This window comes from Crinia signifera, chromosome 5 (assembly GCF_055691185.1).
Source record: "Crinia signifera chromosome 5, ASM5569118v1, whole genome shotgun sequence".
NCBI lineage: Eukaryota > Metazoa > Chordata > Amphibia > Anura > Myobatrachidae > Crinia > Crinia signifera.
Genome location: NC_139221.1, coordinates 329208773 through 329222154, shown reverse-complemented (window position 1 = coordinate 329222154; position 13382 = coordinate 329208773). Strand labels below are relative to the sequence as shown.

The window sequence follows — 13382 nt, the reverse complement described above, 5'->3', positions numbered from 1 at the left end:
CTGACCAATCAGGGAGAGCCCCTAGCGCTGGCGTTACCTGGGATACAATGTTACCAGAAGCAGCTGACCAATCAGGGAGAGCCCCTAGCGCTGGCGTTTCCTGGGATACAATGTTACCAGGAGCAGCTGACCAATCAGGGAGAGCCCCTAGCGCTGGCGTTACCTGGGATACAATGTTACCAGGAGCAGCTGACAAATCAGGGAGAGCCCCTAGCGCTGGCGTTATCTGGGATACAATGTTACCAGGAGCAGCCAACCAATCAGGGAGAGCCCCAAGCGCTGGCGTTATCTGGGATACAATGTTACCAGGAGCAGCCGACCAATCAGGGAGAGCCCCTAGCGCTGGCGTTATCTGGGATACAATGTTACCAGGAGCAGCTGACCAATCAGGGAGAGCCCCTAGCGCTGGCGTTACCTGGGATACAATGTTACCAGGAGCAGCCGACCAATCAGGGAGAGCCCCTAGCGCTGGCGTTACCTGGGATACAATGTTACCAGGAGCAGCCGACAAATCAGGGAGAGCCCCTAGCGCTGGCGTTACCTGGGATACAATGTTACCAGGAGCCGCATTGCTAAATACAATACATTGTAGAGAGCCGCCTGTACACACACACACACGGGGTATTACTAAGGAGCGTGCGGTACAGAACAGGGCCGGGAGTACTGGTGTCATGTCACAATGTAGCGTCGGCACTGGGACTTCACCATTTCAGGCTGACAAGTGAACTTTTAGATTGCAATCCTGGCCCTTCAACCGTACGGCCAAAGGTCACCCAAATAGGGCACCGGCAACTCGCCAAATGATTCCGGCCTACAACGCAGGACATGCCCCGCGCGTGGGTTATCTGCCAAGGCCGGGAAGTGAAAGTAATAAATCCAAGACACATCGCATCTTGTTCTATAATAAAATAATGGCAGCCTTAGGGTTATGGGGTCATCATTTAACGGTATAGCAAAAACCGGTTACAAGTGGAGACATACGGGCGACGTTGCCCCAGAAGTGTAGTGTGCGTGAGCCCATTCAAAACAACACAACATGATCATAATGCATCACGGTGGAGAACGGCGCATGTATATAGTAAGTATACCTGAACGGATAGTGCGTGCGCGACATTAAATTACTGCCGTGACTTCGCCCTCGGCTTACAGCGCCGCAACACACCAGGCGCCAGTCAGGAAAAATGATGCTTCCTTTCCTAAAAGGATTAAGATTTTGCACCACTCTGTGATTTACACGCCAACGATAAGACTATAGAGGAAGCAAGTACACCTCAATGTAACTTCTAAACAAACACAAAATGAATTAACCCCCCCCACTATGCTAAGGAGCGTGTTCGCCAGCTACTACATAAACAGCATGCGAGCCACTTGCATTCATGATTCACTCGCGTTTCAGGGCGTAAATCGGTAACTGGTCCAGATACAAATTTCCTATCAAGGTATCTCAAGAACTGCGCGACAATGCTGTAACACGGGGAAAACGCTTTATTACAGGTTACAATAGCAGCAAATTCGTTCCACGTCGCGCGTTTCAGGGGCCCGTGGAACTTTGAACACACGGCATCAATAAGAAAGCGCTAATTAAAAACACCCCGATATAAATGTTTTTTTGTTGTTGTTACTGTAACAAATTCCAGTGCCTTCTATTCTATTCAGAATTCGTGAACCTACACTTAGCGTGAATGTGTTAATGAGCGATCTACGGCGCGGCACGGCGGTTTCCGCAATTAATCCAAAAAACTAGCGCCCATGTCCGGTCACGCCACCGTCTTGCGTCATACATATTACGTAAAAAAGTGGTTCTGTTAAATAAGGCTTCAAACCGGAAATGTTTAATTTAAATTTGTTTTCAATGATATATATAAGAATAATAATAAAAATAAAAAATAAAAGTACGAAATTCAGCATCCGCCTGTCATAACATTCATACTATATATAACGCCGCTGCTGACTGCGGCGGGGGCTGATGTGGCCGTTCCAACGCGCCCTCCGCAGAGAGAGGTAGATTTGATCAGGTTCTGCAGATTTGGGGCTATGGAACCACCACCAGAAAGCACACTTACGTTACAATTCCCCTGGATTACATACATACAGTCATAAGGAAATCTGTGGACAGCAATAAAAGATGTAACAGACATTTGTACGAGTCACAATCTTCATGGTTTTTTTTGTGCTCACAGGAGATCGCCGTGTAAGTCAGCAGACCCCGTACAGACTGCAAGGCGACCAAGGACCCCCCCCCCCCCACCCCCCCCACCCTGATCGGAACGGTGTACCAGTAAGCGTTCCGTCAGCTTGCACAGAATGGGAAAAGAGGCCAGAGACTCTGTTCTAGCTGAACATTCTGCAATATTTTGCCGGAAATCCTCTAGAAATGTACGTGGGAAACCAGATGTTGTTTGAGAGAGAAGGGGGGGGGGGGCAAACCCGCACAGGGCCTGGCTGCGCTCCTCCACAACGTCATTATGTAACACGGGACGGGATTTTACTGTTGCCCGGTGAGGTTAGAGGCTGTACAATAAGGCTTGCATGTTCGTTGTTACAATGGTGCGGACAACTGCGTGCCACCATTGGCGCAGTGATCGTGCAAAATAAGGGCGGAGGGAGACGCATTAAGCGAACGGAAAACATATAGTGTACCAGAACTCTAGTCCGCATGAGTCCGCCACATGGGATTCTACCATTCTTAGTAATTACGGAGGGAAAAGGGTGTAGCCCATAGTCCATAGCATACAATATTTGACCTACACTCTCCCCCCCCCCCCCCCCCCCCCAGTAACCAAACCTGACCCACCTGTATAGGTGCTACACCCCCCACGCTGAGGAAACCATAAAGAGGGGGGAAAAATTGTACTTATGTAAAATGCAAATGTAAAATATCCTTCACAAGAGACAGGAACGTGGTTCCTGTGGAACCGGCTGGCGTGGCTCCTAGGTACAGACAGAGGTTGGCGTGGCTCCTAGGTACAGACCGAGGCTGGCGTGAGGGTGAGGCTTTGGCGGTTACATGACGCAGCACTTGCTCTTGTGATTGTGAGGGTCTTTGAACCGTAGTCTCTGCTTTGGCCGGTATTTTTCCAAGTACGTCAACTGCTTGCTGTTGATGGCGCCCCTGCGCTTTCTGCAAGTCAAACAAAGCGGCCGTTAGCTGCGTTCTACACCGGGGTGGACTCAAAAAACTACAAAGTGCTGACAGTGCTGCCGCGGGTGTCAGATGCAGTTTTCCTGTGTGCCTGACTGCGTGTACGTCTGGATGAGCCCCCAGTATGAGAATACCGGGGTGACATCTCATAGTGCTGCCTCGGGTGTCAGACACTGCATTCCTGTGTGCCTGACTGTGTGTTCCCCGCAGATTGATGCGTGTACGTCTGGATGAGCCCCCAGTATGAGAATACCGGGGTGACATCTCATAGTGCTGCCTCGGGTGTCAGACGCTGCATTCCTGTGTGCCTGACTGTGTGTTCCCCGCAGATTGATGCGTGTACGTCTGGATGAGCCCCCAGTATGAGGAGAATACCGGGGTGACATCTCATAGTGCTGCCTTGGGTGTCAGACGCTGCATTCCCCACAGATTGATGTGTGTACGTCTGGATGAGCCCCCGTCTTCTGCCATTTTACCATGCGAGCACAGACTGCTAGACCCATTACCCATGTGGCAGGATACACAGGTGGCGCGCATGTATATACTTCCCGTATCGCAGATCTCTATAAATGGTCATTAATTCTGCACCAACCCTACCGGACAAAGCATTATGGATTGGAAGCCGCATAGGCCCTAGACCAGGACAGGCCAACCTGTGGCTTTCCAGATGTTGTGAAACTACAAATCCCAGCATGCCTTGCCACAGTTTTAACCCTCCCTTATAGCAAAACTGTGGCAAGGCATGATGGGATTTGTAGTTTGGCCAGGCCTGCCCTAGACCCTTGATGACTAACCTTGACACTCCAGATGTTTTAAACTACACATCCCAGCATGCTCTGCTTCAGTTTTGCTATTTTGTCCATGCTAAATCTGACGCAGAGCATGCTGGGATGTGTAGTCCAACAGCTGGAGTGTGAACCACAGATAATGCGGATTACGTATACCCCCAGCAGAGACGGTGTAGAGCTGAATAAGGGACACAGAAAACTTACTGACGTATGAACTGAATGGCGTCTTCGTATTTCATCCCGCTCTCAATAAGAGCCAAAGCGACTAGGACCGGTGCCCTGATTAAAAACAAAAACAGCAGGTCAGAACACAGATCGCCACGGTGGCAACAGTACGGATTACCGTACGGGGTGCGGCAGGCACGTCACAGCATGCGGAGGATACTAATTCACAGCCATTTCTCAGTCATTAAATACAATGTCACAGCTGCAGCAATACAGGAGACCATAAGGGAACAGCTAGGAATCGATTCTGAGCGCTGAGAAAATCCCAAACTCAAGACCAACATGGAAATTAAATTCCAAAAAGGTTCCGGCAATCTTTCAGAGCAGGACCCTAAATCCTGCACGTAAAACTCATTGCGTATGACAAACTATGCTCCATCCAATCAGCTCTCCTCTGTAACGGTCATGCGTTCAGTCATGGGTTTGTAGCAGGACAGCCGGAAGCTGATTGGCTGCAGCAGCATTTATCATATGCAGGGAGTTATGTCACTCATTGATAAACGGGCCCCAAATTGCTGGGCCAATTAGCAGTTGAGCTATATCAAATATCTGCGCACAATTCGATCCTCGGCTTAATGAGGGCTAGTATGGTACAGCGCACGGGCCACCTGCTAGATCTGCGTGGGAATGTACCCATCCCGACACCTCTGTAGGTCACAAATCCAAAACAAAATAAATGTATCATTATATCAAAAGGCTATTACTAAATATGTTACCGCTCTGTTGGGATGAGGCCTCCTCTGCATACAGGGCAGAGAGCTTCCAATACACCGACCCTAGCGGTCATGGTGGCGATACCACAATATCGCACTGGATTGTAGCAAATTAGATCATTCCGTATTTGTGCCCTAGACACTAATGAAGATATAAAATAACAGCGTACGGTATGCTGTATAATAGTTACTGTCGCTGTCCCCAAAATACCACTCACAGAACCAGAGCAATAAAGAAAGAGATCAGAAAATGGAAACCAAAATAAATAAAAAAAACACACAAAAAACAGACTAAAAGCAATTTGCTCCTGTTTAATGATGATTTATCATTTCAATTAACTAATTAATAAACCAGTGATATGGATTGTATAAATGAGGAGAAGCTACTGATGGGTAACTGATGGTAGACGCAGCGAATTAGGCCAATACTAGACGTGTTACGGATTAATACCAGGGCAGGCGGTTTGGCTAGTAGCTCACAAGTGTAATAGCGACACACGCGGCTTAGCATAGATCCCATACAGAGCGGCCAATCTTATATAACAGAAGACAACACAATATTATTACCATAGTGGGAGAAGGATTCTGTGTGATCTATATACTATGTACTGCTCCTACCTGCTTAGGGAGACACTCGCCAAGTAGCTCAGCATTTACATAGAGCACCGCCCACTCCTGCACCCAGCACCGCCCACTCCTGCACCTAGCACCGCCCACTCCTGCACCTAGCACCGCCCACTCCTGCCCCTGGGAGATAAGCTATGAAGGTCAAAATACATTATTTCATACCCTACCATCCACTAGGATGGTAGGGTATGAGAGAGCCATGCGAGGGGACGCAGTACACGGATACGGTGTCCATGTCGATTTGCGTAGAAATTTAGGCCACATAGGGCTTTATCCTATTAGCCGTGGTAATTTGCTATGGCTAATTACCTCGCCCCGGGCTACCCAATTAGCCCCGATCCACTTATAGACCGGCACAACTAAACCCGTAATAAGCCGCCTTCTACGATCGTGCGTGACAGCACACAGGTCCGGGGATGCCACACGAAAAACAAAGATTGGAATATAAAGAAAAAAAATTACATCCCCAAAATTTTTGCAGCCCCCTAATATTTGCTGAAAGGCCAATATACAAGGTACATTCAATTAAGGAGTTTAACTCATAGAATACTATAGATCTATAAATGAATTAGAACGTGTTCTCATTACATAGTTACTAAACGACATGCGTTACCACTTTCTCCGAGTGCGAATGGTAAATGGCAATTCTAGCCATTGGTTTAGCCATTCACACTGAGAAAACTGAGAATACTAATTGTACCACCAAATGGGGGGGGGGGGGGGGGTATATGTCCACACCAGTTCCCCCAAACAAGCCTAGCCCAGCCTATCCGAGGCGGGGACAGACCTGCACAGTCATCCAGGCTACCCTACACCCAACTCCAGAAGAATCGGCATCCTTCCATTCCTCACAACTGATTGCTGCTTTCGGGACATTGTCCATCTGGTAATTATCCGCTGCAATTGGGAACATTGCAGAGATCACAGCCCAGACCACCACATCCGTATGGTAGTATTATCGGCAGTATATTCATTCTAAATGTCTTTTAAGTGCATTTGTATTTGTTTAATATGGAATTCCAAATATATATTTTTTAATAAATTAAATCTGTTTATTGTAAAATATACCGTTTCTATTGTAGTCTTCATTTTTTCAGAATATTTCAGCCAGCGCTGGTGCAGTCTCGGTTAGTTAGTTAATTAGAAAAGTAATTTGTGTCTAGGACCACAAGCACCCAACAGGCAATTTTATTTTGGCTGTGTCGCTTAACAATCTGACTCTTTGTTGCTAACACAGGGGCCTGATTAAGTCGTGTGTGCTGTGCTGCGTGTGTCCAGGTTAGCGCCACCCCACCAAATGCACCTCTCCCCTCCCACTGTCCGCGCTCCTGTGCAGGGCTGAGAACAGGTGTGTACGGGTACACATCTAGTCACACGCGGCTGAACAGAGGAAAGATCATTGGATGGTTACTTACGGTCGCTGTGACCCAGGAGTCACTCGGCGGCTGCTATGACCTTGACACCGACGGCCCTTTATACCAGAACCACTGGGAGACCTGCTGGACTAACCTCAGACCTCCAGGGAATGTGCCCCCATCAGACTATAGGGATTGCAGAACTACCAGCACTAGTGGCATGGTGACCACGTATACACTACTGTATATACTGTACTGCCCAGCGCAGCTTATTCCTCACATGGATAATGCTGATTTTATCCTGTATGATCGAACATACAGCAAACACAGAACTAGAACTCTCTGTCATTGTCCTATGGATTCCTAGAAACGCATCCCAACGCCCCAGGAAGTTCCCCTACATTACAGTAATAGATAAACCCGTCCTGCGATCTCCAAGGGCTGGTCCTGACCTTGCGTACTCTGCTTAACGTCATCTCCAGCTGTGCTGGCAGCCGGCCCGAGAACCGCACCCGACAGAGGCCGATCACGCCGCGGCCCGGAAGATCTCACAGGGGACGCCAAGCCGTTTATTCCTTATTACTGGTTTATTAATGTGAGGGAATAGGAAACCCCTCCCAGGGCGCCATTCCTCCCGGCCTCCGGTGAGAGGTTTGGAAATTCCCTGCTCACCTCTGGTAAGAGATCGGCCCCAGGGCAGACGAATGACATTTCTATATACCCCAGTGTGCCACTTACCTGCCCAGTCCAGCCACGCAGTGCACAGCCACACAGCAGCCGGGGTCCTCACAGAATCTAGCTTTCAGCAAGTTTAACCAATCATCTACGATTTTGGTGGGCGGTGGCGCTCCGTCATCAAACGGCCAATCCTGAGAGGGGAGGAGAGAGAGAGAGGCAGAGGGCGATATTTAATGTCGTCACTGATATTTATAGATCTGCATGTACAATATGGCCCATACAGAGGACACGCTCGTTGGGTCGGCATACATTGGGTCGACTACTGAAGGTCGACGTAGAAAATAGGACGACATGACTAAGGTCGACACAAGCATTAGGTCAACGATGGGAAGGTCAACATGGGTTTTTCACTTTTTGATCCGACAGGCGGTATTTCGTGCCCTACCACCCACTAGGGCTTAGAGGGAGAATGCCCAGAGAGTGCCCAGACCATGGTGAGCGCAGCGAGCCGTCGCGGGGCATGCGGTGCACCGATACAGTGACCATGTCAACTTTTGGGACAAGAAAAAAAAAAAAGTGTGAAAAGCCCATGTCAACTATTTGACTGTCGACCTATTTCATGTGTCTACCATGTCGACCTTCAGTGGTCGAGCCAATGATTCTAGGCATGTCCGCCAGCGTGAGGGCACAGAACACGGGTATAACCCGGTACAGGCCCCTAGGTGAGCGATATACCGTGGCCCCATACACATCTCTCCGCTATGAGGTAACGAGCCCTTGGCACACAGTGATAATGAGGAGACACAGCGGCAGGTCACACACTTCTATACGGAGGTCAGATAGCCGCGGGGAGGCCGGTGACTCATTGTGTCAGCCTCTGGGCACACAGTGATAACGAGGAGTCACAGCGGCAGGTCACACACTGCTATATACGGAGGTCAGATGGCAGCGGGGAGGCCGGTAACTCATTGTGTCAGCCTCTGGGCACACAGTGATAACGAGGAGTCACAGCGGCAGGTCACACACTTCTATACGGAGGTCAGATGGCAGCGGGGAGGCCAGTAACTCATTGTGTCAGCCTCTGGGCACACAGTGATAACGAGGAGTCACAGCGGCAGGTCACACACTTCTATACGGAGGTCAGATAGCCGCGGGGAGGCCGGTAACTCATTGTGTCAGCCTCTGGGCACACAGTGATAACGAGGAGTCACAGCGGCAGGTCACACACTTCTATACGGAGGTCAGATGGCCGCGGGGAGGCCGGTAACTCATTGTGTCAGCCTCTGGGTACACAGTGATAACGAGGAGTCACAGCGGCAGGTCACACACTTCTATACGGAGGTCAGATAGCCGCGGGGAGGCCGGTAACTCATTGTGTCAGCCTCTGGGCACACAGTGATAACGAGGAGTCACAGCGGCAGGTCACACACTTCTATACGGAGGTCAGATAGCCGCGGGGAGGCCGGTAACTCATTGTGTCAGCCTCTGGGTACACAGTGATAACGAGGAGTCACAGCGGCAGGTCACACACTTCTATACGGAGGTCAGATAGCCGCGGGGAGGCCGGTGACTCATTGTGTCAGCCTCTGGGCACACAATGATAACGAGGAGTCACAGCGGCAGGTCACACACTTCTATACGGAGGTCAGATAGCCGCGGGGAGGCCGGTGACTCATTGTGTCAGCCTCTGGGCACACAGTGATAACGAGGAGTCACAGCGGCAGGTCACACACTTCTATACGGAGGTCAGATAGCCGCGGGGAGGCCGGTAACTCATTGTGTCAGCCTCTGGGCACACAGTGATAACGAGGAGTCACAGCGGCAGGTCACACACTTCTATACGGAGGTCAGATAGCCGCGGGGAGGCCGGTGACTCATTGTGTCAGCCTCTGGGCACACAGTGATAACGAGGAGTCACAGCGGCAGGTCACACACTTCTATACGGAGGTCAGATAGCCGCGGGGAGGCCGGTGACTCATTGTGTCAGCCTCTGGGCACACAATGATAACGAGGAGTCACAGCGGCAGGTCACACACGTCTATACGGAGGTCAGATAGCCGCAGGGAGGCCGGTGACTCATTGTGTCAGCCTCCGGGCACACAGTGATAACGAGGAGTCACAGCGGCAGGTCACACACTTCTATACGGAGGTCAGATAGCCGCGGGGAGGCCGGTAACTCATTGTTTCAGCCTCTGGGCACACAGTGATAACGAGGAGTCACAGCGGCAGGTCACACACTTCTATACGGAGGTCAGATAGCCGCGGAGAGGCCGGTAACTCATTGTGTCAGCCTCTGGGCACACAGTGATAACGAGGAGTCACAGCGGCAGGTCACACACTTCTATATACGGAGGTCAGATAGCCGCGGGGAGGCCGGTAACTCATTGTGTCAGCCTCTGGGCACACAGTGATAACGAGGAGTCACAGCGGCAGGTCACACACTTCTATATACGGAGGTCAGATAGCCGCGGGGAGGCCAGTAACTCATTGTGTCAGCCTCTGGGCACACAGTGATAACGAGGAGTCACAGCGGCAGGTCACACACTTCTATATACGGAGGTCAGATAGCCGCGGGGAGGCCAGTAACTCATTGTGTCAGCCTCTGGGCACACAGTGATAACGAGGAGTCACAGCGGCAGGTCACACACTTCTATATACGGAGGTCAGATAGCCGCGGGGAGGCCAGTAACTCATTGTGTCAGCCTCTGGGCACACAGTGATAACGAGGAGTCACAGCGGCAGGTCACAAACTTCTATATACGGAGGTCAGATAGCCGCGGGGAGGCCGGTAACTTATTGTGTCAGCCTCTGGGCACACAGTGATAACGTGGAGTCACAGCGGCAGGTCACACACTTCTATACGGAGGTCAGATGGCAGCGGGGAGGCCGGTAACTCATTGTGTCAGCCTCTGGGCACACAGTGATAACGAGGAGTCACAGCGGCAGGTCACACACTTCTATACGGAGGTCAGATAGCCGCGGGGAGGCCAGTAACTCATTGTGTCAGCCTCTGGGCACACAGTGATAACGAGGAGTCACAGCGGCAGGTCACACACTTCTATACGGAGGTCAGATAGCCGCGGGGAGGCCGGTGACTCATTGTGTCAGCCTCTGGGCACACAGTGATAATGAGGAGTCACAGCGGCAGGTCACACACTTCTATATACGGAGGTCAGATGGCAGCGGGGAGGCCGGTAACTCATTGTGTCAGCCTCTGGGCACACAGTGATAATGAGGAGTCACAGCGGCAGGTCACACACTTCTATACGGAGGTCAGATGGCAGCGGGGAGGCCAGTAACTCATTGTGTCAGCCTCTGGGCACACAGTGATAACGAGGAGTCACAGCGGCAGGTCACACACTTCTATACGGAGGTCAGATAGCCGCAGGGAGGCCGGTAACTCATTGTGTCAGCCTCTGGGCACACAGTGATAACGAGGAGTCACAGCGGCAGGTCACACACTTCTATACGGAGGTCAGATAGCCGCGGGGAGGCCGGTGACTCATTGTGTCAGCCTCTGGGCACACAGTGATAACGAGGAGTCACAGCGGCAGGTCACACACTTCTATACGGAGGTCAGATAGCCGCGGGGAGGCCAGTGACTCATTGTGTCAGCCTCTGGGCACACAGTGATAACGAGGAGTCACAGCGGCAGGTCACACACTTCTATACGGAGGTCAGATAGCCGCGGGGAGGCCGGTAACTCATTGGGGGAAATTTACTAAAGGAAATTTGTAAAAAATTGGTGTATTTGTATCCAGAAATACACTTATTTTTTACATTTACTATTCCGAAAATACGGCAATTCGTATTCGTATTGATAGCACATAAATACGAATACGAATTGACGTATTTTCGGGATAGTTAATGTCAAAAATAAGTGTATTTCTGGATACAAATACACCCCTTTTTTTTTTTACAAATTTCCTTTAGTAAATTTTCCCCATTGTGTCAGCCTCAGGGCACACAGTGATAACGAGGAGTCACAGCGGCAGGTCACACACTTCTATACGGAGGTCAGATGGCCGCGGGGAGGCCGGTGGTGACTCATTGTGTCAGCCTCTGGGCACACAGTGATAACGAGGAGTCACATCGGCAGGTCACACACTTCTATACGGAGGTCAGATGGCCGCGGGGAGGCCGGTGACTCATTGTGTCAGCCTCTGGGCACACAGTGATAACGAGGAGTCACAGCGGCAGGTCACACACTTCTATACGGAGGTCAGATAGCCGCGGGGAGGCCGGTGACTCATTGTGTCAGCCTCTGGGCACTAAGTGATAACGAGGAGTCACAGCGGCAGGTCACACACTTCTATACGGAGGTCAGATAGCCGCGGGGAGGCCGGTGACTCATTGTGTCAGCCTCTGGGCACACAGTGATAACGAGGAGTCACAGCGGCAGGTCACACACTTCTATACGGAGGTCAGATAGCCGCGGGGAGGCCGGTGACTCATTGTGTCAGCCTCTGGGCACACAGTGATAACGAGGAGTCACAGCGGCAGGTCACACACTTCTATACGGAGGTCAGATGGCCGCGGGGAGGCCGGTAACTCATTGTGTCAGCCTCTGGGCACACAGTGATAACGAGGAGTCACAGCGGCAGGTCACACACTTCTATACGGAGGTCAGATGGCCGCGGGGAGGCCGGTGACTCATTGTGTCAGCCTCTGGGCACACAGTGATAACGAGGAGTCACAGCGGCAGGTCACACACTTCTATACGGAGGTCAGATGGCCGCGGGGAGGCCGGTAACTCATTGTGTCAGCCTCTGGGCACACAGTGATAACGAGGAGTCACAGCGGCAGGTCACACACTTCTATATACGGAGGTCAGATAGCCGCGGAGAGGCCGGTAACTCATTGTGTCAGCCTCTGGGCACACAGTGATAACGAGGAGTCACAGCGGCAGGTCACACACTTCTATATACGGAGGTCAGATAGCCGCGGGGAGGCCGGTAACTCATTGTGTCAGCTTCTGGGCACACAGTGATAACGAGGAGTCACAGCGGCAGGTCACACACTTCTATATACGGAGGTCAGATAGCCGCGGGGAGGCCGGTAACTCATTGTGTCAGCCTCTGGGCACACAGTGATAACGAGGAGTCACAGCGGCAGGTCACACACTTCTATACGGAGGTCAGATAGCCGCGGGGAGGCCGGTAACTCATTGTGTCAGCCTCTGAGCACACAGTGATAACGAGGAGTCACAGCGGCAGGTGACACACTTCTATACGGAGGTCAGATGGCCGCGGGGAGGCCGGTGACTCATTGTGTCAGCCTCTGGGCACACAGTGATAACGAGGAGTCACAGCGGCAGGTCACACACTTCTATACGGAGGTCAGATAGCCGCGGGGAGGCCGGTAACTCATTGTGTCAGCCTCTGGGCACACAGTGATAACAAGGAGTAACAGCGGCACGTCACACACTTCTATACGGAGGTCAGATAGCCGCGGGGAGGCCGGTAACTCATTGTGTCAGCCTCTGGGTACACAGTGATAACGAGGAGTCACAGCGGCAGGTCACACACTTCTATACGGAGGTCAGATAGCCGCGGGGAGGCCGGTGACTCATTGTGTCAGCCTCTGGGCACACAGTGATAACGAGGAGTCACAGCGGCAGGTCACACACTTCTATACGGAGGTCAGATAGCCGCGGGGAGGCCGGTAACTCATTGTGTCAGCCTCTGGGCACACAGTGATAACGAGGAGTCACAGCGGCAGGTCACACACTTCTATACGGAGGTCAGATGGCCGCGGGGAGGCCGGTAACTCATTGTGTCAGCCTCTGGGCACACAGTGATAATGAGGAGACACAGCGGCAGGTCACACACTTCTATACGGAGGTCAGATAGCC

General features: G+C 51.4%; 1 protein-coding gene across 1 annotated transcript in view; it reads right to left on the bottom strand.

Moving 5' to 3' along the window:
• Positions 1-2416: 2416 nt before the first annotated feature.
• Positions 2417-13382, bottom strand: part of PTP4A3 (protein tyrosine phosphatase 4A3) — a 71683-nt gene continuing 60717 nt past the window's right edge. Inside the window, exons 4-6 of the mRNA XM_083144959.1 lie at positions 7589-7719; positions 4135-4209; positions 2417-3121 (exon numbers count right to left, since the gene is read on the bottom strand). Of these exons, the coding sequence (XP_083001085.1) occupies positions 3004-3121; positions 4135-4209; positions 7589-7719 (324 nt within the window). The 3' untranslated portion in view covers positions 2417-3003. The remainder of the gene's footprint in view (positions 3122-4134; positions 4210-7588; positions 7720-13382) is intronic.